Source organism: Pelmatolapia mariae, linkage group LG9 (genome assembly GCF_036321145.2).
Source record: "Pelmatolapia mariae isolate MD_Pm_ZW linkage group LG9, Pm_UMD_F_2, whole genome shotgun sequence".
NCBI classification, from domain to species: domain Eukaryota; kingdom Metazoa; phylum Chordata; class Actinopteri; order Cichliformes; family Cichlidae; genus Pelmatolapia; species Pelmatolapia mariae.
In genome coordinates, this window is record NC_086235.1 from 22,793,927 (window position 1) to 22,820,150 (window position 26,224).

Here is a 26,224-nt window from a genome sequence, read left to right on the forward strand (position 1 = left end):
AGCATATCTTTAATCTTATCTATATGTACAACATACATATGTGTTTGCTTTCTAGCCTTTTTCAGGAAATCATCATATACTCTAAAAAAAGTGAAAAAGTACACTGCATGATTCAGTAGCTTGTAGAACTACTTTTTAGCAGAAATGACTTTACAGGTTTCGTCAGAATTTTTGTCCACTTTTCTGTGCAGGTTTGCTTCAGTTCACTGAGATTTGCAGACATTCATTTATGCACAGGTTTAGGTCCAACCAGAACATTTCAGGCTGAAGTCTAGACTTTGACTGGGCCACTACAGCATTATTTCTTTGCTTCACTTTGCCCTTCTGTTGTAGATTTGCTGCTGCGCTTGGGATTATAGTCCAGTTTCATGACCCGGTTTCAGCCAAGCTTAAGCTGTTGATCACCTCCCTCCACCACCGTGCTTGACAGTTGGTATGAGGTGTTTGGGATGATATGCTTTAGTTTACACCAAATGTGGGGCTGTTCATCCTGGCCAAACGTCTCCACTTTGGTAACTTCATCTTTCCATCTTGGTCTTGTAGTGTCTTTAGATCCACCCGGCAAATCTAAGCTGTGCTACCATGTCCCTTTCTCTTGTCTCTAGGCTTCGTCTTGGGTACTCTTCCAATCAAGTCATTTGTGTTCAATAGTCTAATTGTTCTGCCACAAACCTCAACATTTAACTTGCTAAATGAGGCCTGTAGAGTCTGAAATGGAGCTCTTGTGTTTTTTGTTGTTTCTCTGAACATTACATGGTCTGACTTGAATTTGATAGGACGTCAAATCTTAGCCATGTGTTAACAAACACCTGAATGCTCCAGATCAGCAAACCATGAAATATTCTTCTTTTGTAGAGGTGATCATACTTGCTGATGATCAATTAGGCGAGCGCATCTGATTAGCAACAACTGGCTGCTTATGCTCATAATTGCTGTGGAAATAGTAAGGCTGTACACATTCCTATAAAAAAGTTTCCACAATTGTATTAAATGGTGCAGGACTGGTGGACTTGATAATGCATAAGATAGCCAGGCATAAGAATGACACTCTAGTCTACTGGTTGAAGGTCTTGTGGATTATGTCCTCTCCAGCCCTCCTTAAGCAGACTTTGTTAGAGTTGAATCAGCTTCTTAATATTAAAAAAAACAAAACAAAAAAACCCTCTATACCCTTTGTTGCAACCCAGTTTCAATATCTGGCTTCACTCGGTGTATACATGACTACCAGACTTTTCATTTTCTCAATATTAGCAATAGGCTTACAAACAAATATTGGTCAGGCTCTACAGTCTACATGCACAAAATGACACACAGTCTCATCAGCACATGACTGCACAGAAATATTGGCATTAATACATATATTTTAACACATAGGCAGTTATTAAAGTGAAATGTATATATATGGCTCAATTTATTTATGGGAGTAACGTGTGTGCCCCAAGAGGATGTTACCTTGTAATGATGTACTAATTAAGCAACATTTTATTTTCATTAGAAGACACGCACACACAAACACATGCAGTAGCAGGCAAATTAGAAGGAAAGCCATATGTGACCGCTTAACCTTCACTGCATGTATGGCTATATCAGTGTGAATGCTGAATTACTAAGTAAAGACTTTGCATTGAATAAACTTGCAGTATGCACTTTAACACTGTACTGACAGTATTCGCCACATGTGGACTGTTCTGTCATATTCAGATAAATTAAATTAAATAAGAATCGGCTGCAGATTTGCTGCAATGCTTTGCTTCCATTAACATTTTAAAAGTTGTTAAGCCGAATGGCGGCATGTGCTTTTCTTTCTCTGCGAGTGTTTGCTGTTCGCAACATTGGAGATATTTTTAACTACAGTATTTCGCACGCTCTGTGTTTATTAGAAGCACACTTCAGGATTCAATTTGTATTAGTTTTTGATGGGTGTTTTGATTCACTGGGTCTAAATGCCATTTCAAAAGCATTCCTAACCCACTGGCATTTCCAGAGGGGGATATTATGATAAAAAGCTCATATCAGCAGCCACATGCTTCATATCTATTGGGTTATAACACTGTTTTTTTTTTCAAGCATCTCTCTAAAAGGTTGATAATAACTTCGCTTTTTTATAAAAGGAAGTCATATATGAGTACTGACTTAAATTGCCACCTGCTGTAATTTAGAAGACTTATGTGCCTATCATCAGTCCACCCCCCCCCCCCCCCCCCACACCCCTCCCAAAAAAAACAGGCAATCAAAGCATGAGCACTGATATTTTAGAAGACTAATACTGACTTTAACCACTGTTAAAGTGAGGCTGCCATAAAATCAGAATCAACTAACAGAAGCACAGTTATTTTGAGCTGTAGCTGAGGTGAAAACTGTATCAGTGTCACAGAGACAATTCGCTGTACTCAGTAAATGTTACCTACTGTCTTGGCAGGTGAGCGAGGCTGGTTTCCCTGTGACAGGTGTCGCATGCATGCAGCGACGAGCAAGCAAGCACGATGTCGATTCACGACGGCAGAGACGGGGGTGGAGAGGGGGAAAGAAAAAAGCAGCGCACAAAAAAAAGACAAAACAATCAAGTCATGAGCAAAAACATGCAAAACCATAAAAATCAATGTGATAGTGAGCATTAATCAAGACGGAATTCAAAAAGGAGCAGATGGTGGCCACGAAATGAATAAATTGCGGTGCGATTTATAGTTATGAACACGTATTTGGAGAGCTAAAAGTTAACAATGTGAAGTAAATGACAGCATGCTGATGGTATAACATTTACGCTCAAGGCCATTATAGCAAATGAGCCACTGTGCAGTAAACACTAAAGCAATCAAATGCTTGATGAGGAGCATATTGATTGAGAAAGAGTAAAGGAGATGATAGAGAGACAAACACACGACCACGGTAAACCTCCATGTTGTAGATGTGGACGACTCACTTTCTTTTTTTTGCCTTTACAGTCAACTCTTTCAAACAATGATGGCTGCAGTAGAATTTCAAAGTTTCACAGTTTTGAAGTTTTTTGGGGTTTCATTTTTTATTTTCTAGCTCAGCGCCTTTGAACAGTTGCATCAGTAATAGTCAATGACAGCCGTGCAGTGGCGGAGAGTCTTCCGTAATATGAAGGAATCAAGAGTCGAGACAAAATCTTGTTGCCTGCAGGGCTCTTCCCACTCTTTCCAAATCTCTTGATCAAACACAAAGAAGATCTCTATCTTTTCTGGATGTCGGAGGCCAAATCTAAACTACTTCCCTTGAGTGTAGAGGAGGGTCACTTCCTGTGTATAACACTTTAACTTCTCAAAGAAATCCTCAAATCAGGATTAAGCGGGGATTAGAGATCAGATATAGGAAGGTGATGTCACCTCTGCTGGTGTTGTTACATACAGTCCATCCATTGCTCTCTCTCTCTCACTTCCTCTCTCACTGTTACAGTATTTTTATTCCTTGAGATCTGGTGGCACGCGCACAGGCCTAAGCTAAAAGGCCAGAATACAGACATGCAAATTAGAGGGCGCCCGGAGATATATCTGAAAGCCATAATGTTCCCCGGTTTCATAGCCACGAGTCACACAAAGACCCTTTTTGCCCCTTCCCATTTCTCTAAATGAAAGTACAAATACACTGAGAGGCAAATTGGGACATGATAAGGTGAGGATATTTCAGCAGCGCTCAAATCAGCAAAAGTGATGAGACGATGAAATTATATTATAGACGGGGATCAGGAGGTTTGAGGCTATCACATTGGGAGGCCTGATTGGAATTTGCAACAATCTCCTTTGGGCTGAACTTTTTTTCCAATGAGATAGGAGGAAGTGTGTGATCCGCCTCAGCACTTTTCCCTCTATCCGCAAAATCCCTAAAACTATTTTAGCCCTGGAGTTTGGTCTATAGCGTATTGACTGCTCAGCACAAAAGACGAAATGAGACAGAGAAGTGAAAGCGCAGGGAGAAAACTGGACAAATCTTCCATTTGAAATCCCAATGAGCTTGAGAAGCACTGTGTTGGAGAGATAGATGGTTGACCTTTTACCCAATAGATATGCACAGCTTTTGTGATAATAAAGGCTTTGTCTATCTGATAATTGATCCATAATTAAAGGATGCAGGGACAGAGAAAATCCAATAGCTGATCCCCTTTTTGCAACAGTATCTTAATGCAAAGACATTTACATGTTGATTCAGAGTATTAACATATTAAATAAATTAGCTCTGTAAGTAACATGCCCTCACACCCAATACAGAGGATCATGTTTAAATTTATTAAAAGTCTTTTCGCTCACATGGATGAGTTTCCAAGGATGCGTGCCTATCATTAAGTGTAAAACCTGCGTGTGTGTGTGTGTGTGTTTGGATTAACTTAATTAGCAGTGGCTGTGGCTAAGCTGGACTGAAGCGTCTTAAGAGAAAACGCTGTGATTTCCAGTAAAGCTGGTACATCTTTAACTTGTGAGACATCAGACGTTCTCACGGAGGTTGTCAGTATTTGAGGGCAGCAGCATTATTGAAAAAAAAAAAAAGCAACAAAACAGACAGTACAGAAAGTTTTTTAATTAACAGTTGAATCCAATTACATTTACGTGGATGATGTGTGCTGGAGTGTTTGGTTTCCGCACTTAAGAGCTCATAATTGTTGTGTGAGTGTCCGTCCTTGGCAAAGCGGATATTAAATGTGCAAATTGCAATCAAATGTGTGTACACGAGTCGGTCTTGAACACGAGGGTTGTTTGGATGAGGTGCTAGCGAGGGTGTGTGTCTTACCCACGTAGAGCTGGCTGAACAGCTCGAGCCGTGTGTGTCCCTGCGCGGGAGCAAGCCTGGACATCCTGTACGTCTGGTCCAGCTGAAGGACAGACTCTTTCACGTTACGCTCGGCCATTACACGGTGCCACTGGTCATCGTTGAGGGATGTTGCTGAATGCACGGTCAGCTCCACTGGTCCATTTCCGACATCGAAGGAGAAGGAGACCACCTTAGGAGCTGCAGAAAGAAAAAAATTCCAAAAAATTCACAGCTTTATAAAACCCAGCATCCCCTGTTCTGCTGTAGTCCACATTGTAGGTAGATATGCATTAAATTTCTAATCTAATGGCTCATTTGTTTCAAGGCCACTCATTTGGCTTGTATAGATTTCAGCTTTGCAATACATGACTGCTCACAGCTTTTGCACAGGCCTAATATCACCGACTGCCAGCGACTGTTTTTTTGTGACATAAAGTCGTATTGCTGCAGTTTCCCTGATGTTTTTCTTTGAGACTTACTTTTGCTTGAGAGTTGGAAAGACATGTCAGGAAATGTGTGTGAATAAAGAGGAACGGAAAGGTTCCACAGAAAGAAGAAAAACGAGCGAACAGTGCAAGATGGTCCTGTTTATCTACCAGATTAATTTTTCATTATCTTGAGCTGAGTTGATTTGATTGTGTGTGTCCATGAGATGGTAGGTTGTCATAAAGTTTTAGTGCTTTTCTGTAGTTTAATAGTCTAATTTATCTCAGTAGACCAAAAGGGGGCACCGGTTTACCTTTTATAGCCATGATCAGGTAAAACGTTCATCGATGCTTCTGAACCACCTTTGTGTGTGATTGACTTCAGTAAATTTCAGTTTTGGTTGTTTTGCATTGTGTGTCACTGCCTGCTCCTGCTTTGAATCTGTCTGCAATGTTGCATCTACAAGACTCCACAAGTCACACATAATAAACCTTATCACATACACATTTTTAAATAGAGGAGAATTGCAAAGTCTCTCTACCTTTTAAATAAAAGACAATGTGTTAACTGAATGCCTCAGCAAAATGTTAAAGGACTCTTTTAGACTTGCTGCTGGAAAGATCATTCGGAATTGACGTATTAAAACCCAAATGGACTTTTCCTTAATGTTTGGAGACTGATGTATAAAATCTTTATATACTGGATGGTGGCATATGGTCGGTACTGGCACCAGTGTGCTGCAGCCCGAGTGGTGATAAATAGCTTGATATGTTACCGTTCTATTATAGCTTCATTAGGCTCAGATATTAAGAGTGAATAAATTTATACAGTAGTCAATGGGGAAATGAGCTTACTTCTTTTCCTTTGTTTAATCAATGTCTCTGGCCCTTTTCTCCTTTTCATATTGCTTTCATCTAATTATCCTTTATCTTTCAGTGACTCTTCCATTCTTTGGCCTTTGGTATCATTTCTACATTAAATCTATCCATTTCCATTTATTCCTTCCTGTCCTGCTTGTTTGTACCCTCATTTTTCTTTTTGTTTCTCTCTCCTCGCTCGGTTCAAACTTTCCCTTCATCGGTTGTTTCTTTATGCTTCTGTTTATTCTCTTGCCTTTACAGACTGACCTGTAACTTTGGCCTCCCTTATATCATTTCTTCCTTCTTTAATTTTTCCTTGACCCCTTTCTTGTACACAATATTTAATGAAATGATCCAAGCAAAAGCCTGAATGTGCTGAGTACATTAACCTATCAGATGAATTTCATGAAAAAAATAGTGCTTCATTATTTAAACACCAGCAGTACACAAACACACCAACCTCAGCAAAGACACACACAAACAGACACACAGTATAAGGCCTCTGACAGCCTTTAGTATACAGAATTAATGATGTTTGTATGCACAGAACAGGTCCGCGGGGCAGGGAGGAGAGACATCAGTTATTTTAAATGGTGAAAGACGGCCAAACATATATCACAATACCCCAGCAGAAACAAAGCTTCAGTAATGCTGCAACAACAATGCTGAACATCATATATGAGATGCGTGTGTGTGTTTGATAATTTGTGTGTTGTTTTAGTGGCACTGCAAACCAAGATGTATGCCCTACAACCTCCTGTCAACGGGCGCGAATAAAACTAAAGTGCCCTCAGAGCACAGAGCTCGCCTCATCTATTTGCATAGCCATGATGGATGTAACTAGTGTAAATGCTTGTGTGTGTGTAAATGTAATATTTGTGTTGTGTCCATACACTTTGCATGTTGGCCTAAAAAAAAGGGAAAAAAAAACCCGCTTAGGTTTTTATTTTTGCTATTTGTTTTTCTATTAATCTTTTAATATGGAGGCCGAAAGAGCCAAGTTTTAAATTATGCGGCAGCACAGCACAACCAAATGATGATAAATAGTGAAAGCGACTGAACGTCTTTGTGTGAAAGATCACTGCTTGTGTGGGTGTGCTTGTGCGTTTGTCTAATGTGAGGTTCAATTTTGCTGTTCTTCATCTTTTTTTTCTTTTTTTTTCAGAAGGCTGGCAGTGCATTATCTCTTCGATCGCTTTTCTGTTAGACTGGCAAATTCTTTGTTGTTTCTCTCATTTGCTTTTTTAGCCTTTGGCTCTGTGTTTTTTTTCTTAACTTGAGGGTTCGTTGGAACAGGCTGGACCTTTTGTGTTTTTTGGGGGATGGAGGCTTGGTTTAAGTGCGAGCCAACCCTAAGTGGCATAGCAAACCTGCTGCTGTAGAGGCTGAAGCGAGATTTAAAGGAACTTCTTAAAGGCTGGGAAAAGAAAAAAGGCGTTTTTATCAGCAAAAAAAGGAAGTGCACGCAATACAAAGAATGCCGACTGCTTCTCAGCGTGCGCAGAGAACAGATATGGCGAGATTAAGATTAACTTTTGACTGAGCTCTGAAGAAGAGGCTGAAAAAATATTCTTAGTGGTGGCAGCTTACTCCTAAGTAGATATTGCTTTAACAAGTCTGACATGTGACAAAAGCACGGCACACTCCTATACTCCATATGTAAACCGTAAATGTCTGGTCTTCACATGAAAAACAGACAATTATACAGTTTTGGAAGGACATGTCTCCAGCTGGAAAGTACATTTCTTAGCTGCAGCCTTTAAAAATATGAAATTTGGCACATGTGTACGGTTGAGCCACAAAACATCCCACAAGTCAATTTTTTTAAATTTAGGGATCTCTCCATCTGTTCTCAGTCTAGTTACGAGGTTACGATTCTGAATAAATCTCAAATGTGCCTATACCTATTTCTTCCTATTAAGATTCGAAAATGAATAGAGTCCACCTCGTGTCTTTGAGCCTGCTGAGGTCACAGTAATGTGTGTTTTGTCCAAGGGTTTAAAGTGTGTATCACTGAGTGTTTATGTGCTTTGGGCTCCTGGAATGGCACAACCATGCTATTCCAGCTTAATGCTAGTCATTTCATGCCCTGACTGGATTGCAGCAGATAGAGTTTTTTTGCGCCAACGAGAGGGCAAAGATTATGTGTGTGTTTATGTGTGTGTGAGTGTGCATGCGAGTAATTTCTGGATTGTGTGTCTAAACGTGTGCTGTGGGGCAAAATGCAAGATGATAGCAAGAGAGAGGAGAGAGGAAATCGATGTGGGGGCATTCTGAAAGCCTCAGGAGACACATGCACGCACACAAGCACACACACACACACACACACACACACACACACACACACACACACACACACACACACACACACACACACACACACACACACACTCTCTCTGCAACTGTGACAGACCAGATATTTACTGTATCTCTGTGTGTGTGTGGGTGTGTATTATGAAGTGCACATTTGGAAAAAAACAAATACCAAACCCCTTGAGCATTTTTCAGCACTCAAATGTACAGAATAGTGTCAGCACATAGATTTTTTTTCTTTATAGATGAGTATTCGTGTGTAAGAAAGAACTGGGATAGAAAAAAAGCTCACGGAGCTCTTAGACTGCAAACTAGCTGACATAATGTCATTCAGTGTAACGGCTTTAGACAGCACTTTGGCTCAAAATTCGACTTTGTGTCTATTCACTGGTTGGCATTTTGACACAAAATGGTGGGCCAGGCGCACCAGCAGGAAATGGTCAGCAAGCTCTTTTGACACCAAATGTTCAAATCCCTTTGAATCCCAATGAATGCAATTAGTCATCAATCGACCGCCATGCCATGCCAGGAACCCGCTTCACAATGCAGCTTCGAGATTAAATAAAAGCCCTAGATTTTAAAACTCTTGATCAGAACGGCACCACTGTGGCTGCGGGGAATTTAATTTGAGCCACTGAACATGATCACAGAAACCCGCTGCATGACATGTCAATCAAAGCTCTCAGAGCGGACTAAGAGTCTGTGAAATGAGGGCTGGGCAAAGCTGCCCCATTGATTGATGTTTTAAATGTTTAGCTCTTCTTTGTCACAGTCTGTTTGTTCCAGCTTTAATGTTTGACAAAATGATATCTGTTTTCATATATGTACACACGTGTACACACTGCTCAAAAAAATTAAAGGAAGGCTTTCATCAGATCCTAAGAAGAACACATCAGATCTCATTGGGGGAAAAAAATCATGCTGGATATGGATACTGATATAGACTGGCTAGTGTGTTAGGAACAATGAAAACGATTAGGAGGCCAGTCCATTTCGCTAAAATGTCACTGCAGCGACTCAAAATGCTACTGGTTTCTATTGCCCTTATGTGCTTGTATGCATGCCTGACAATGTTAGTGCATACTCCTAATGAGACCACAGATGGTGTCCTGTAGGAACTCCTCCATGGTCTGGACCAGGGCATCACAGAACTCCTGGAGAATCTTAGGTACAACCTGACAGGTAGTATGCATTCTACAGCCTCCAGGAGCTGCCTACTCTCGCCACATGATGCTGGGCAATGTCGTGCACCAGGAGGAAGCCAGAACCCACTGCACCAGTGTAGTGTTTAACAGTGGGTCCAAGAATTTAATTCTGATATCTAATGGCAATCAGGGTGCCTTTGTTTAGCCTGCTGAGGTCTGTGTGTCCCTCCATGGATATGCCCCCTACGACCAACACTGATCCAAAACCAAACCGGTCATGATGAACGATGATACAGGCAGCATAATGTTCTCCATAGCTTTTCCAGATTTTTGCATCTGTCACATGTGCTCAGCTGAACCTGCTCTGATGTGTGAAAAGCACAGGGTGGTGGAGCACAGTGGTGGAGCGGCCAATTCTGATATTTTATGGCAAATGCCAGCCGGACTCAATGGTACTGGGCAGTGAGCATAAGGCCTACTAAAGGACAACCCACCCTCAAGAAGTTTGTCTCTGATTGTTTGGTCAGAAACATTTACACCAGTGGCCTGTTGGAGATTAATTTGCAGGGTTCTGGCAGTATTCATCATCCTCCTGCTTGCACAAAGGAGAAGATACACATTCCTGCTAATGGGTTAAGGACCTTATATGGCCCTACACAGTTCTCTAGAGTAACTGTCTGTCTCCTGAAATCTCCTACATGGTCTTCACCCAATATTGACTGAAACGTTACAGCTACACTTCTGCTATACTTCTTTACAACTACTGCTAGCACAGAAAGCTCAGGACAAACAGGTTTGTATATTCACCAAAGTTAGTGCTGGATCAAATTTTAACATGATTGCTTGTTTTTTTCTGTATTATGAACAAGATTTCAAATTTTTTTCAAACTTTGGTATCAACCTCCACTTTATCTTGTAATCCACAATAAAAGCCAGTGACAGAACTGATCTCTTGACCTGAATTTCCACCAGAGGAACCAGAATTTTTAATAAACTGAGCATTGTTCAAACACAATTTGTCAAAAAGGTGCATCTTTTTCTTAGCAGTACTGCAAGCATAAAAATAGGTTTTATTTAATCAATTAATTTATTTTAGTTTTTACTATAAGAGATTTTATGGCTGTTTTGGTTTTCTGGCCAGGCTTTTGTTCCATTGCAGAGGACGATATTCAGGGCATTTGAAACATCTGCACTGTTCTGATATGTCAGCAGCTTAATATGCTGAATTTGCCCAGCAGATCACAATGTGCAGGGGGAACATTTACCACTACACTAAACTTTCTTGTAATTTTTTTTTTTTTGCAGACTTAACAGATAGCTCTTCAGGCTTCTTGAAGGACAATTAAAGCTCTTCTTTGGATGCTGGCTTCTTTTTGTTTATTGTCTGTAAAAATGATCACTCACTGCCTCACTAACATTAAGGTCTGGGCTCTGGAGGACCAATTCATAACTAATGGTGTTGCATTCTATGTTTTTTTTTTCTATCAAGGTATGCTTTTACTGCACTGGCAGTCTGTTTGGGATCAATGACATACTGAAAAATGAAGCTGTTGCCAATGTGACAATACTTTTCTACATTCATAATTGCATGAATTTTGGCTTAATCCCCAACACCACAAGTTGAAATGGCTGAAATGAAGCCCCAAACCATCACACTGTGTTTTACACGTGGTTGTACCTCAGAGAGAGGTACACCTAACTGTTGTACCTATTTGTTAAGGACATAACTATTAATCTGGCGTAGCTAGTTCTTTTCAGGCCTGCCACTTCATCTTTTCTCTTCCATTTCTTTAGTCTCGTCACATTTTTAGTACAAGCTACACACCATGCTGAGATATGCCAAGTTTTTGGATAATAGCTTTTTGGGAATCACCTTGTTGTTACAAAAATACTATTTTATGCCTGTCAAACTGTGTTATCTTTGCCAATTTTTATAGATCCAACTAAAGAAATGGGAACAAATTATGGGTTTTTTCCTGCAACAGGCTACTAGTAACAAAGTGCCTTAGGACAGAATTTAAAATTTGTTTTCTGTTAAGTTGTCTGTTGTTTGTAGACACAACAATGGTTCATCCCTAAGGTTAGGGGCTTTTTTGTGCTTGAAGAATTCACAGGCCAGTCTTAAGTGACTTAACTAACAAAAAAATATTGTGCTGAAAATTGTCATGTACAAGGACTGGACTGAAAATGAGTGAAAAAACAGCCAAGAAAACTTTTGAAAGACCTTCAGGCAGCATGGTGGCACAGAGGCATCATGGTGGCACCCCGATTAGCACAGTTGAGTCACAGCAAGAAGGTCCTGAGTTTGATTCCACCACCTGGCCGGGGCCTTTCTGTGTGGAGTTTGCATGTTCTCCCCATGTTTGCGTGGGTTCTCCCTGCGTACTCTGGCTTCCTCCCACAGTCCAAAGACATGCAGTTAGTAGGGTTAGATTAACTGGTAATTCTAAATTGCCTGTAGGTGTGAATGGTTTTCTCTCTCCATGTTTTAGCCCTGCGACAGACTGGCAACCTGTCCAGGGTATACTCTGCCTCTCGCCTTATGGTATCTTGGATAGGCTCCAGCCCCCCCGTGACCCTGACAAGGATAGGCGGAAAAGAATGGATGGATGAAAACCTTTGAAAGACCTTCAGAAAGCCTTGAGAACTATGGCTCAAGACCACCTGAAAAACAAGAAAGTCTGGCTTTGAAGCAAAATATAATGAATGTTGACTCAGAACTTTTGCACAGTATCACAGATCTCAAATTCTTAAGCTTTTGCTTTCAACCTCCAACTTTATAACAGCTAAAAATGTGTGTGTGTTTTATTTTAACACACCGCATATATGACTGTGTGTGTTTGTGAATGGATTCTAAAACATGAGAAAGTTATACTGGTGCAAAGCTTTGTATCTCTGTGTGATAGTACACACTGAACACTGAAGTAAATAGAATTTGCCCATTGTAAGTGGGTGTATGATTGTGTGTGTGTTTTAAAAGGCTGTAAGGGCTCTGCTTCTATTTGTGAAAAAAGTATTGAATAAAAGAGTGAGACAGACACATTATGTTTGTGTATGTGTGTGAGAGAGCTTGTGTTGTGTCATCCCTGAAAATGGCTGATTTGGTTAAACAGAGGATCATAATGGACATAATTATTGCACACACCAATTACCTTAAATAAATGATTGCTCTCTCATGCAATCACACAAAGCGTGTGCTGTAATCAGGCAGGTAAATGACTGTTGCTCGAGTGTGCGCCTGCATTAGCCTTTGTGCCTATGTGTGTGTGCGTGACAAGTTACACCCGACACTATCAGACGGACTGCTGGAATAAATCTCACACTAGGGTTGAGAAAAAAGCAGGGTAAGAGAGGGAAAAAGTGAGATAAAGACAGAGGAATGGCTCTTGTGCACACACCGAATCATTCAAAAAAAATCTTACATTTGAGCTCCAAGCGAATGAAGTCAGTGTTGCCCAAGTTTTCCAGAAAGACGCCATAGGCCGCGCTTGTCTTGAAATAGAAGGAGATGTCAGCACTGGTCTCACCCTGAAAGGTGGCAAAGTGCAGGTAGGATGATGGAGTCGTGAACGATGCTGCATTCCAGTAGTTATCTGTGGAAAAAAGGATAAGGAAAGAAAAATCAAAACTCCGAACCAAGCCATTCCACATATCTGCAACACCTGCTCCATTAGCACTGTACCAAACATCACATTCCATCCTCATCTGATAAGCTGTTGAATAAATCCACAGTAGAAATTACTTCGTTTCAAATAGAGCCAATTTCATTTTGTTCAGGAGCAATCAATCTATTCTGGATAGAATATTGTTATATAGTTATCTCATGTCTATTGGTTAATGTGGCTCATTTTGATATCTCCTCAATAAAAAAAATTAATAAATTCTTAACCCAAAAGTCTATTTCTGCATGTTTTGGACAGAAAGTAGACAGTAATTTCCTGCATCTTTAATCAGATGCAGCAGAAAGTTGATCATATCAAAACAGCAGAAAGAGACAAGTTTGTTTCTCCAAAACGAGAAGCTGAAAAGGGCAACAAGGGTACACGGACAAAATGTGGGATTTTTGATAACTTCACTAATGACTTTTGAATGAAAGGAGAGCAGGGCCAGCTAATGAAGACAAAGTAGCAGCACGCTAAACAGCTGCTGATGAATTATCAGACTGTGGTTGATGAAGTGACTTCTCTCCTGTCTTCTCTCCCCTCACCGTGTCTCTGTCTTGCTCCTATCACTCAAGAAGGATGAAGAGTATTATTGGGGGGAGAGAAGAAGGAGGAGGAGCAGCAGGAGGAGAAGAGGAGTGGAGAAGACAGCTGAGAAGTGGAAATCAGACAGGCATAGGTCAGAGAATGGAATATTGAAGAGGAGATGGAAAAATAGGTGAGTTAAGTGAGGAAGAGGGAAGTTGACGGGAAAAAGAACAGGGCCGGGTGTGGGGGGGCATATGAGGGGCAAGTGGAGGAAGTGAAGGCTAATGTGTTATCAGCTGTGTGATATCTCTTTTATGCCTCAGAGGATTGGCCTAAGACCCTTCACTCTAACCTGGGGAAATAGGAACAGCTGTGCACAGGAGAGAAACATGACAACATGCACCTGAGTATGGCTGCTACTGATGATTAATTTAACTCTTATTCTAATCTGACACTGTCTACCTCTGAGTCTTAAGGACTGTAAAAATACTGATCCCAAGATGACACCTTCAATGAAAAAAAGACAAGACTGCACTTTTTAGATAAATTAACAGTTCCATTAACGATTTACAGTTGCCAAATTGTCAGCTTGTACCCATTTTAAGAGTCCAAGTGCATTCCCACTGTGTCTTTTGTGTCACCTGTCCATGTATGTATGCACCAACACCCGTGCATCTTTTTGCGTTCGTGTCTGTCTCCTGGACCAGTGTGATAAGCATCCCCCCAGTGACAGGGCTGAGGTTCTCCCTTTTTCCTCTCTGCCTTATATTCTGTCACCAGGGGCAAGGGTAGATAGCAGCGAAGCACACACATGCACACGCCCATTCACCCACATACACAGACAACCACCCGCTGATGCTGTCGTTGCGATTATTGCGTTTGAAGTTGGGCTATGGTTCACTTCTCCATGGGAGGCACAGCCAATTACTGAACAGGGTTAATTCAGGACTAAACAGGGGGATTCCCGCAGAGGCAAAGGAAACAAATAACATCGTGTTTACTGTGATGCTGAGTCATACATGAAAGACTCAAGGGCTGCAAAAGTGATTAAAAAAATATACGATCACTGGTTTGTAGCAGTTTAAACTAGAATGAGAATCTATAGGAAATTAAAAGTGGAGCAGACTGATACACTGATACATAAGAAGGACCTTCATTTTCTTTTATGTGCGTTACATCAATAAAAAAAAACCCTTAAAGTACAAACACACACATAAAATAACCCCAACACAAATACACAGATACCATGACAAAGTTTCATGCCCTCTGATATTTATTGGTATGCGCTGAATGAGACCATGAGAGCTTCGAGCAAGAGAGTAAAAAAGAAGACTTGCAAAGATACAGAAGCAAGAAGGACACTGGGATAAAGAAATACAGCTTGGAGGCAAGTTTTCTTTTTGAAGGAGAGGAAACAGCAGGAAAAGAGAGAAGTGGGAGGTTAGAGAAATTGTTCAAAAGGGATCCAAAGCGTGAGAACCAACAGAAGACCGAAAAAAAAAAAAAATTAGGCAGTTGACAGAGTGTCGGAGAGAAAACAGTGTTAGAGGAATAAAGACAGAAGCCAAAGCATAAACCTCGGATTGCCCTTGTGCCAGATTCACAGATGCAACTGGTTGGCTAGGCAGTATGGCACATTTATCACTCCCATATTGAAATGTTTATCAAACAACTGCTTCACAAACTGATCCAGCAAATAAATGTCTTTTCTGACTAAGACATGGCAAACACTAGGCTATCCATCCGTAATGCCTGATATGCGATGTTTGAAGGCAGGGCCACATGTTTATTGATCAAGGTTCTGTCAAGGGAGTTTTATATGAACGACCATATGCCACAGCAAGCAGGACAACACCGGCGGGCTCAGACAGACGGGTCAGTCGTGTGTCAACTCTTGTCTGCAATCATCCATTTTTCTTTTATGCACTGTGTGTAGAAAACCTACAGCAAGACCTGCATCAATGAATAGTGAAGGGCGCTTCCAAGATATGCTATTTTCAGATGGAATCTGAAGAGGTTTTCTTGACAAGAGTTTTTTTTTCTGTTTAATTGGCACTCAAGGTAATACCAAAGAAGAAATTCTCATCTTGTTCTCTCTTCTTTTCCTAGATGCCTTTGGTCATACTGTCTGGTGTATTGTGCAGAATATGGAGCTTAGTCAAGATTATCTTAGATATACTTTAAGTTTATTTGTAGCCACTGGCCTTCTCCCTTCTGTGTTTGCTTGTGACCTCGCATTCTGGTGTGGCTAATATTAAAACACAATTAAAAAAACCTCACCATGAAAACAAGAAAAGAGGACTACATATAAGACGTAAAATATTGCGGGGAAAAACAGCAGCATGTCCATGATGAGACGAGAACCATCATCTTTAGCAGCCTGTAGAAATCCACATCCCCTCTGTGCCCACCAGCCACATACTGATCAAGGATATTCCAGTGCAGGGATGTCAAACTCATTTCACATCACAGGCAACATACAGCCCACTTTGATCCTATGTGGGCCAGACTAGTGAAACTCCCCTCTAACTATACATGTAATCAATGAGATATCTTAATATAAGAAAAAGAAGCACAATTTCCACAGCACATCTCACTTTTTGTACATAATAAATACATGCTGCTGTAAATGAAAGAAATCTGTCAGCATGACTCTTTGGGCTTACATCGTAACAAGTAAATGTATAAAATACAGAAATTTACAACTTAATTATTTGGTGTAATATGAGTGGACATGGGAGAGGTTATTATCCCTCGTAAAAGCTGTAAAACATTTGAAAATACAGTTAAAAGTAAAAACTTTATGTCCGGGTCTTATATTTGACACTCCTGTTCTAGTGCCTTTGAATTTTTTTTGTCAATTAATTAAAATCAGGTAAACTTTCATATAATCATCACAGATAAAATTTGATTGATTTTGGCTTATATCATAATAATCAGAAATACAGCTCTTAGTTTTAGATGAGATAGTGAAAGATCAACTACAAAAAAAGAATTTGCAGTACAGATTTTTCTAACTTCTTGTCTGGTTATGTTTTTTTTTTTTTATACTAAATTCTTGGTTGGGGCTACTTTAACAAGATGTGGCATGGCATGGAAGTGACCACTTTGTGGCAGTGCAGAGGTGTTGTTGAAGCCCAGGTTGTTTAGTAGTGGTCTTCAGCTCATCATACTCGTGAATGACCCACAGTTTCTCTGTATTTTTCAGGTCAGGCGAGTTGGCTGGCCATTCAAGCACAGTAATGATATGGTTAGCAAACCATTTGGCAGCAGTTTTGGCTCTGTGAGCAGGTGCTAAGCTAAGTTTGTCAGCAGATGGAAGCAGGAAGTGCTCTCCTGGTTGATGTTGCATTGACTTTGGACTCACAAAAAACAGAACAAATCACCCGGCACCAACAGCAGCAGATGACATGGCATCCCGGATCATCATGAACTTTGGAAACTTCATGCTGGACCTCAAACACCCTAGATTTTATGCCTCCCTACTCTTCTCCCAGACTCCAGGACCCATCTCAGTCCTCTCAAGGCTGCATTCATTCCTGTTGCTTGTGCAACTTTTCCCTTCCAGTAAACTTTCCATTTATAAGCTTTGACACAGCACTCTGTGAACAGCCAGTGTTTTGAGCAAAAACCCTGTGTTTTGAAGGTTGTCAGCAGAGATCTGCAGTGTTCCCCATGATTGTAGTTATACTTCTTTAACTGTCATACACAAAGTGAAAATAAAACACTGAGATACTGGATCGAGCTTTAAACCATAACCATCAAATTAAAAAAAGAAGAAGTTTGAAATAATTCATTTTACATGTAAGAAATACAGAATTAAAAAAACTTTAATTTAGATAAAAAATTGTGATGTACTACACAACACAATTCAATCTGATGTCTGGCTTTGTAACTTTTATGCTCTGAGTTATAAAATAATTGACACATTCACTGACGGTCAGTTATGTAATCAGGTGATGTAAAAATCTTTGTTGGTAAAAAAGTCGTGTTTGAGGCAGACAGGCAGTCCTTGTCTCATTCACAACAGAATAAAAATAGAACAGCAACCTCCTTGCAACTAGGAAAGCCCAGTTGTGCAGGTCACCTGGTGGGAGTCAACCTGCCTCTGTACAATCGGGGTCCACAAGAACTATTTTGGAGTTAATTCACCATCCTGTAGTAACTGTGTCTATCTAGGCAATGATGTTCTGTACAATATTATGTAAGCTGTACCATAATTTAAGAAAAGACAGAAAGACAGACTTTTATTCTTCACAGAAGGGCTAGTGCTTGAGACAAAAGTTTTGGAGACAAAAGTTGGGTGTGAATCTAGTTTGCTGCTGAGCCTAATTTATGGACAGGGAGAAGCAGAATGAAAAATTCTGTTTCAAATCTATGAGGTTCTGGCTGGACTGACTGTAAGTAGTGAATATGAATTTCTGTGTAGACGGCTACAGATTTCAAATAGACAGCAACAGATGATTTTTGATTTTTGAGATAACAGTTAATCACTGTATTATCACAATCAGGTCTCATATAATCGCCAAATTGACCCTTTTCAATTGGTAACAATGGAAAACTGATAGCAGTATTTTCGCTCTTTTGACAAAACAAGTCACCTGGAGGTCGGCAGCTGACTGTGCACGGTTGCACACCCGGTCTCCATCTTTGAAGCAACCATTTCAAAATCAACAGGGCTGCAAGTTTTGCAGTTTTGGTCATGCCAAAGCTTCCAACCACTGTTTTCCATAGTGTGAGAGTAGCACAAACCACTGATTCTGTTTTTGGATTAAACTGCAATTTTAAACATGGTTAAAATAGTGTGTGTGTATCTTGTGACATTTAAACTTACAACACATCCTCTTTTTTGCTGTATTTGATAGACACACTGAGGAAAAGACAGGAAAGCGGGGGAAGACATGCGGCAAAGGGCCACAGGTTGGACTCGAACCTGGGCCGGCCGCTCTCAGCCGTATGACATGTGGTCACCTGCTCAGCGCACTGAGCCAGATCGGCACCCAAGTGTGTGTCTTCTTGACTTATATTCGTATCAAAGAGGAACTGAGCTCTGTCTGTAGGCTAAACTGTTGCTCAACATTTTGTGTTTGCATCTAATGAAACGGTTTCCCATTTAGTACGTTCATGTTGTGCACTTTGATCCATATGAAGTCTTTATCTGAAATAGATAAAAGCAGCAGTTGACCTCTACGTTAGCCCGCACGGAGAACCGTAAAAAAAAATCAAAGTTCACTGTGCTGTAGATGCTGACTTGATATGAGATGCAGCATAAGGTGAAGTTTGGGTCTGGAAGCCAACTAGATGATTCATCTGTCTGTGCTTGACCAGATGGGTTATATGCCAATACCAACAGATGGTAAGGATGACTGACTGCCCCGTCTCAGGTCATTAACGCGTACACTTTCAGGCACACACACACAATCACGCATATAAAATGCAGTACATGTACATACTCATTAGAAATACAAATAATGTACACTCACTGCTGGAGGGCAAAGCAGACAACACAGATGACAGCGCACCGCTACAGTAACAACTGGGCCTCACACGTGTCCTGATGTATGCGTGCACACGGTGATGCTTTTCCACTGTAAATTCGTGACATTTAGGATTTCAGTACGGTGGCCCTGAGAGGCCAAACAGACTGCCATTTAAGAAAACACCAGCAATAAGAAAAACGATGCAAAAGCACACAAAACACAATGGAAATAGGAAAAACGACAACAGAAATAGGAAAAAAGAGATTTCCAAAAGCACAAGGGAAGTGTTTCTGGGGAGACAATAACCCGACAGACCAGTTGCAGGAACCAAAATATGCTAAGAATTGAGCTGGGAGACACTTAAAAGAAGCGGAGGCTATATCCGTTTTGTGAGGAAAGAAAAGATGAGAGGTAAGTGTGTTAGCCTAACTATTAGCCTAAAAATCCGTCATCAGTATTATATGAATCATGATAAAGCACACCTAGCATGTTTTGGGTTCCTGCAACTGGTCCGTCGGGTTATTGTCTCCCCAGAAACACTTCCCTTGTGCTTTTTGAAATCTCTTTTTTTCCCATATTTCTGTGTTTTTTTCCGTGTTTTCTTAAGTTGCAGTCCGTTTGGCCCCTCAGAGTCACTGTATTTCAGGGTACAAGCACCTATTACTCAAGTTCTCAGAGCAAACTCATAGTTTGCCATCTAATTTAACTTTTCCACTTGCTACTTATTGCGACGTATACTTCAGGTAAAGATGTTGAGAGATTTTTCATTAAAGGACTAAGAATAGGCTCATTTAACAAGGAAAGCAATGCCACCTATCTTCGAAGGTCACACTTCTGAGTTGTCCCTAAGGGCACGTCTAAGATATTAATGTTTAAAACACTTGAACCTATATACAGCTCTGCAGAGTGTTAAACAGTGGCACACCAAGCATATATCTCTTCATCGCTCACTTTTTTTCTCCCCCATTTCCACTGAGACCTGTATTTCATCTCATTTGTATAATTGAGCCGTCTGTGGCATGTAATTTTATGGTCTATGTGCTGTATATTCATGCTAAATGTAGCATTTGAATCTTCAGGTAATTAGTTTGTGTCTGTCATTTGAGACCTGCAAAGCCTTTATCAATCTCACTCTGTAATTAAGTTTTTTGTCATACATTTTCAGCATAAACTTTCAGTGCTCAGAGGTATATAAATGGCGAAGTAGTCTGGAGGGAGGTTGAAAATAGAATAATTTCATTCTTTGTTTTCTTCCAAATAACGTCCATAAATCATCATTCCAATGTTGTTTGTAAATTTGCTAAAACCAGAAATACAAAAAGAATTCTAATGGAAGTGCTTTGGGTGCAAGAGTCGACGAAGCTGGACAAAAAGCTGTAATTCTTTAATGCCTTCTAGGCTTCTTCAGGTTTACATCATCTTTTAATGAGAGACCAGAGAACAGATAACATTCTTGCCAAAAGCTCAGTCACACTTGAGGATAAATAAGATGGCAGCCTCCTTGCAAATAGGAAAATTGGTGATTGAACTGAAATTTAGTGCGCAACACCCTCGACCTCCTGGTGATTGGCAGGAGGCAACCTGTCTTCAAACCCTGTGGTTCGACTAACACTGAGTAACCGGTCTCAGACATATTGGTGAAGGTTTGCAAATAATCACTAATTTAGGAATGCCGACAGATTCCCAGCATGTTGCAATCTGACTGAGTCAGTGCCTCTTTGCATCTCAGCAGGTTTCCAACTTGTTACATTCTGGTTATATTTCTATATAAAAGCAAAGGTTAAACTGGCATCCTGCAGAAAGTGTGGAGAAATTTCTGAATTTCTGCCAATATTTGTATGAAATCACGGGATGTTTAAGGTTATCATTTATTTGATCAAGACAGCAACAAACTTTACATAAAATTTTACTGTGCATTGATATACAAGGGTTTGCTGCTAAAGTAATAATGGGGAATGAAAGTACAGAATATCCCAGCAGTAAAGTGTAGACATTATGCAAGTCCATAAGTTGTGTATGAACCTTCAATAACATTTTTCTGTTGAGCTTAAGTTATGGACAAGGAGAGGCAGAATGAGAATGCTTTGGAGCCTGGAATGGGGAGGCGTATATAAAATCATACCATCTGAATAAAACAAAGTTCAAAGTGCTGACTGGGACGAATAATGTTATTTGCAATGAACTGAGAAAGTAGTTAGGCCCCTTCACTTTTTCTCAATATACTGGGCTGTGAAATGTTTTTTAATGGCTGTAAATTTGATTAAAAATTTAAAAAGTGCACCGTGCTTTGGCACTCCAAATTGTTTGACTGATGGAAACACATGAACAGATATTTCACTCAGTTTCAAATGTTGCTTGGCCTCAGTTACCAATGCCCTGGCACACAAACAGTGAAGAATGGTGACGGAGCCCTTAATTAGTTTTGAACTATAATAGGTGACTTGTGTAAGCTTTCATTTGTGGTCAGTCATGAGGCCAAGCGTGTCTCATAGCAGGTGCGTGAGATCATAATAGCAGAATACATATGCTGCTTTGCTTCACTTGCTATCTTTTATTTTAATTTCCATCTATTAAAATGTCCAAACCCTTTTAACATCAATAAATGGAACTAATTTCTCTCTGTCTCCCTGTGACTGTATAGGCTGCCATTAAACTAGCCGTGGAAATGGGCTTCATTAATGCCAGAGCTAACACACACACACACACACAAGCAGAGAAAGAGAGAGAAAGTCCACTCTAACTTGCTCCTGTGCATACCACAAAAAAAAAGAAACAAACGCACACACAAAAGTGTGTCTTTGTGCTTCCACACAGACACATAAGTACCTCCTTGCTAAAACTTTTCCTGACTGCTCAAGACATTAGTCATTTGCCTATGAAAACCCATTATATGGCAGCCAATCATCATTGCTCTTACTGAGACATAGCTCCATGCACAGTATGAGAAGCATCAATCATATGCGCGGGACCTATTCACGTGTGAAATTTTTAATATACATTTAATATGCCTTAATGGGCCAATGTATAATGTATGCTCCATGTTCCAGTGTCTTGGCCGGCACTATGGCAAACATACCTCAAAGTCATCTTCATTGTAAAGGTTGTTAATTTGGTCACTCAATATAAAAGAAGATGTCTCACTTTGTCTTGCGCCCACAAAGACACATGCGGTGATAACAAGGAAGACAAAGAGAGTACTGCGCCGTCCAAGTGACAGAAGAATCCATCTTTATTAATTGTGTTTGCCACACTTTCAGACCCCCACACACAAACAGATGTGATGTCATGGGTCATTAAATCATGGTTTGTTTGTATGTTGGCAGCTCGGCGATGAAGGGACATTAGTGAGTGGCACCGGGTTGTTGATGAAGGGACCATAATGGGTGTGACACCAGGGAGAAAGAAGGGCAGGTGTTCTGTCATGTTCTGCACCCTCGACAGAACCAGGCCACTTCCTGTCTGCCGGAGGACGGGCTGTTAGAGATAAAAATGACAGCGAAATATCCAGTGCATGATGTTTAACTGTGGCATGCTTGATATCTGTGGTATACTTGGCTAAATTCCTTTGTAGTTTTAAATCCAGCACTATCTCTAAAGCACAGCCCGCTGAGATAGCATAGCTCCATTCTTTTATTTCCTTTAGTTTGAAAAATGAGCAGTCAATAGACAGTTTATGAAGAATTATTAGTGCAATGATCATGTTGTCTTGCACTATAGATTAAATCCATTTTTACTTTTCCTCTCTAAAGGATATTATTTGCCCCAAAACCACTTTGGTGCTTTGTTACATTACAGCACAGATACCAATATTAGTTTCCTTTCTTAGTATGTTAATGTATTTTTCCTTAGGCGACAGAAAAAAAACGTGAGAAGTTGGAAGTGACAGAAGCAATCTCTCAGATATAACATAATTGAGGAGTTCATTCTGTTTTGAATTGCTCAGCGGATAATACATTTAGAAAAGTGGAATGAAATTAAGGTTGCTTTTAAACTCGTAGATTGGTTCATTTGTTCTGCGCTAAAGAAAAAAAAAAGATGCGCTTGCTTTGTACAGTTTTCTGCTTCATGTTCAGGTCACAATATAGACCTGGGGCATATTAAGCAAACAAAATTACTCCTTGGGTTCCTCCAAAAAGGTTGTACATGGGGCCACCAAACGGTTTTAGTGGTACACATGTGACAGATTGTAGGATATACTTTTAAAGTTGCTTTAACCTGTCAACAGGTGCTGCTGCTCTTGCAAGCTGCTTTGGAACCCCAACTTTTCCTTTCATGAAGTACCCAGCCTTATCAAAGTCAAGTGCTCTATTTGTGTTTGGCTCTTGATGCCTAACACACAGCTATGCACATGGAAGACTGGGGGAATCTCAGAACAAAGGTACATAGCCCCCAAAAATGCGCATATGCAAATAAAAATCAGTATCGTATTACAGTATGATGGTTTGAATCAAATTTATTTAGCATTTTATTTAGGCCAGTATCACAAACCGGTCACACCATAAAGATAAAATACATCAGATGTGCGTTTGTGAAATAAGGCAGTGGCAGATCTCAACAAGCTGACAAGAGGATGACTGGCAAGAAGAGCCTGCTGGCTCGCAGGGATCAAGGTGGCTAAAGCCACTGAATATCCTCTCATAATGACAGCTAAGCCTTAATGTAGTGAGAGCTTACACCATTAGAATACCATTTCCATTATCCATTTAACTTTTTAAGTTTATCTTGAAGCCCACTCTGTTACAGCACCTCTGAATTTACCGAGTAAACAGCTGCATCACAGCTATACCGCGCAGTTGATCCGTGCTGATCTGACAGAAACTTGGTACACACTACAGGAGTCACATATCGCAGGTAAGATGCGGACAAAGTGAACTGGCCCAGGTTGCATGAAACGGGAAGTGGTCAATATCATAGTTCTGCACGATATGTGTGTATCTTCCAACTGACCCAAAGTCCCAATGAGAGCAGTGCGCCAACATTGATTAGAAGCACAGACAGGAAGAGAAACAGCAAGGATTAAAGTGCCTCTCGGTTTGTGTGTTTGTGTGTAGGTGTGAGTGTTCTGCTAGATCTGACACCTGATGTTTACCTGAGCAACAACCTAAACTACCGGGAGTTGACTGAAGGGAATAAAAGGATGAGTGCTTAGATGAAAAGGCTTTGAACGTAGTTCAGATGCATTTATCTCACCACACACATAGACATTAGCACAAAATGTGAGTGCGTTCACGCACAAAAACACACATATGCAGAGGCAGATAAAGAAAGATTCCAAAATAGAAAGACAATCAAGATAAAACAACAGGTTCTGTGAATGATTTGCACACTGCGAGAATAAGCAATGTGCTATTTTCAGACTCAAGTGCAAACCCAGAATGACAATGTGCTCAATTGTACTCCGCTATGCATGAAGTGTTTTCTCTTGCTCTCTCTGAAGATAGTTTTTAATTAAGACCTTATTCAAACCATCAGCAGCAAACAGTCAAAAAAGGGTTTGGTACTTTGCAAAAGTTTGACTGACAATGGATGTATTGTACAGTCAAAGACACACTGATAATGCTTAATTTCCACTGGGGTTCAGGATGAAGAAATGGCAAATATTTCTTCCACATGAGGAAGCCAAAGATAATGATGAACAAAGTGCCCTTCCTGTCATACTAATTTTTGATGTTTGTGTGAGTTACCATTCGTTTAATTTGTTATGGTTAAATAAAGCTCCCTATATACTGTGTGACTGCACCACAGTGTCACTTTTTTTTTTTTTTGCTTGCTTTTAGGTGACTGTATAAACCCATTACTGACCCCTTGAATTTCTTTCAGGTTCTATCAGCCTTAAACAAATATAGCTGTTGTGCTGAACTGCAGCTCCAGTGAATTGCACACATTGCACCTGCCACTTAAAATAGCCAATTCAGGTAGTAATTTAACCGTGAGTGTATAAAGGTAGCCAGCTATCAATCTAAGTTTCCTGGCACTTTGCTCGCTACTACTACACAAACCTTTCACTTTTCCTCTCTTTCATAAAGTAAGTGAATACATCAACAGTGATGACGGCGGCTGCCACTGGCTGGCTTTTTATGAGTCATTTCCACCTATTACAGAAATTGCCACAAGAAAGGCGGGATTGAGAAAGGCTGTAGGCCACAGGGCATACCTTAAAAATGTTGTTCCACATTGTGTCAATCACCTGCCACTTCACCAGTTGCTACAGGAAAATGCAATTCTCTGAAAGCTAATTCATTCATACTTGTTTGAATTTAAATGTTTCAATCTGGTTTCAGGCCGATTCAGCGGAAAAGACAAGGACAAGCGATCTTATTTGTTTTGGGTTGTTTCGTTCCATTCACCAGGCAATATCGGCGCTACCCGCTTTATCCCTGCGTTGACGTTTCTATTACGGTTCACCTGACATAATAGTGCAATCTGTATCTTCATTAGACAAGCTTCATCTGCTAATATCATGTACAGCCTGGTGGCATTTGTTGTAAGCACAATGGGATCTCTATAATTTGAATATGTATCTATTCCAGTGTGAGGTCTGCTGGAGTACCATTAACAGTCTATCTAAAAATGTCATACTGCTTAACATCAAATAAAGAAACAAGCACACAAACTCTTCAGAAGTTACATACAGTGTCAAAAGAGGAATTGATTCAACCTTTCATGAGCTCTTCACAAAGGTTATGCAGCCATTCTTCAGCAACCAGCTGTGAATTTTTGAGAAAATAAAATCCCTTTCTTTCCGCAGTCGACCTGGAGATGGTCATTATTGCTCATATTTCTTTTTCATTTAGTCTGCTGCAACAGCTGTCCTTGTGCTTCACTCAAAGGCCCATTTTAACCCTGCAGTGAATCCAAAAAGCTCACGCCTGCTTTCCCCATCCTGTGTAGGCTCCTCTTGAGTTTAAAGTTCATTTTACAACCTTACAGATGACTCACATGTACAGTGTGATTTAGCTCCTGGATACTCTATTGACCTTTTAGTTTCTCTTTAATCAGAGTACACCTCTGTGCCTCTCTACGGAGCCCTGCTGTCTGTTCCAAAA

At 40.3% G+C, this 26,224-nt stretch overlaps 1 protein-coding gene across 3 annotated transcripts in view; it reads right to left on the reverse strand.

The window, feature by feature from the left end:
* The window catches only part of cntnap2a (contactin associated protein 2a), a 384,317-nt gene that overhangs the window by 38,165 nt on the left and 319,928 nt on the right, over positions 1-26,224 (reverse strand). For 2 of the 3 annotated variants that reach the window (XM_063483821.2, XM_063483822.1), the window contains 3 exons: positions 12,931-13,101; positions 4,744-4,962; positions 2,409-2,438 (listed from right to left, as the gene is read on the reverse strand). In XM_063483821.2, the coding sequence (XP_063339891.1) occupies positions 2,409-2,438; positions 4,744-4,962; positions 12,931-13,101 (420 nt within the window). The remainder of the gene's footprint in view (positions 1-2,408; positions 2,439-4,743; positions 4,963-12,930; positions 13,102-26,224) is intronic. The other variant, XM_065471641.1, reaches the window with a different exon arrangement.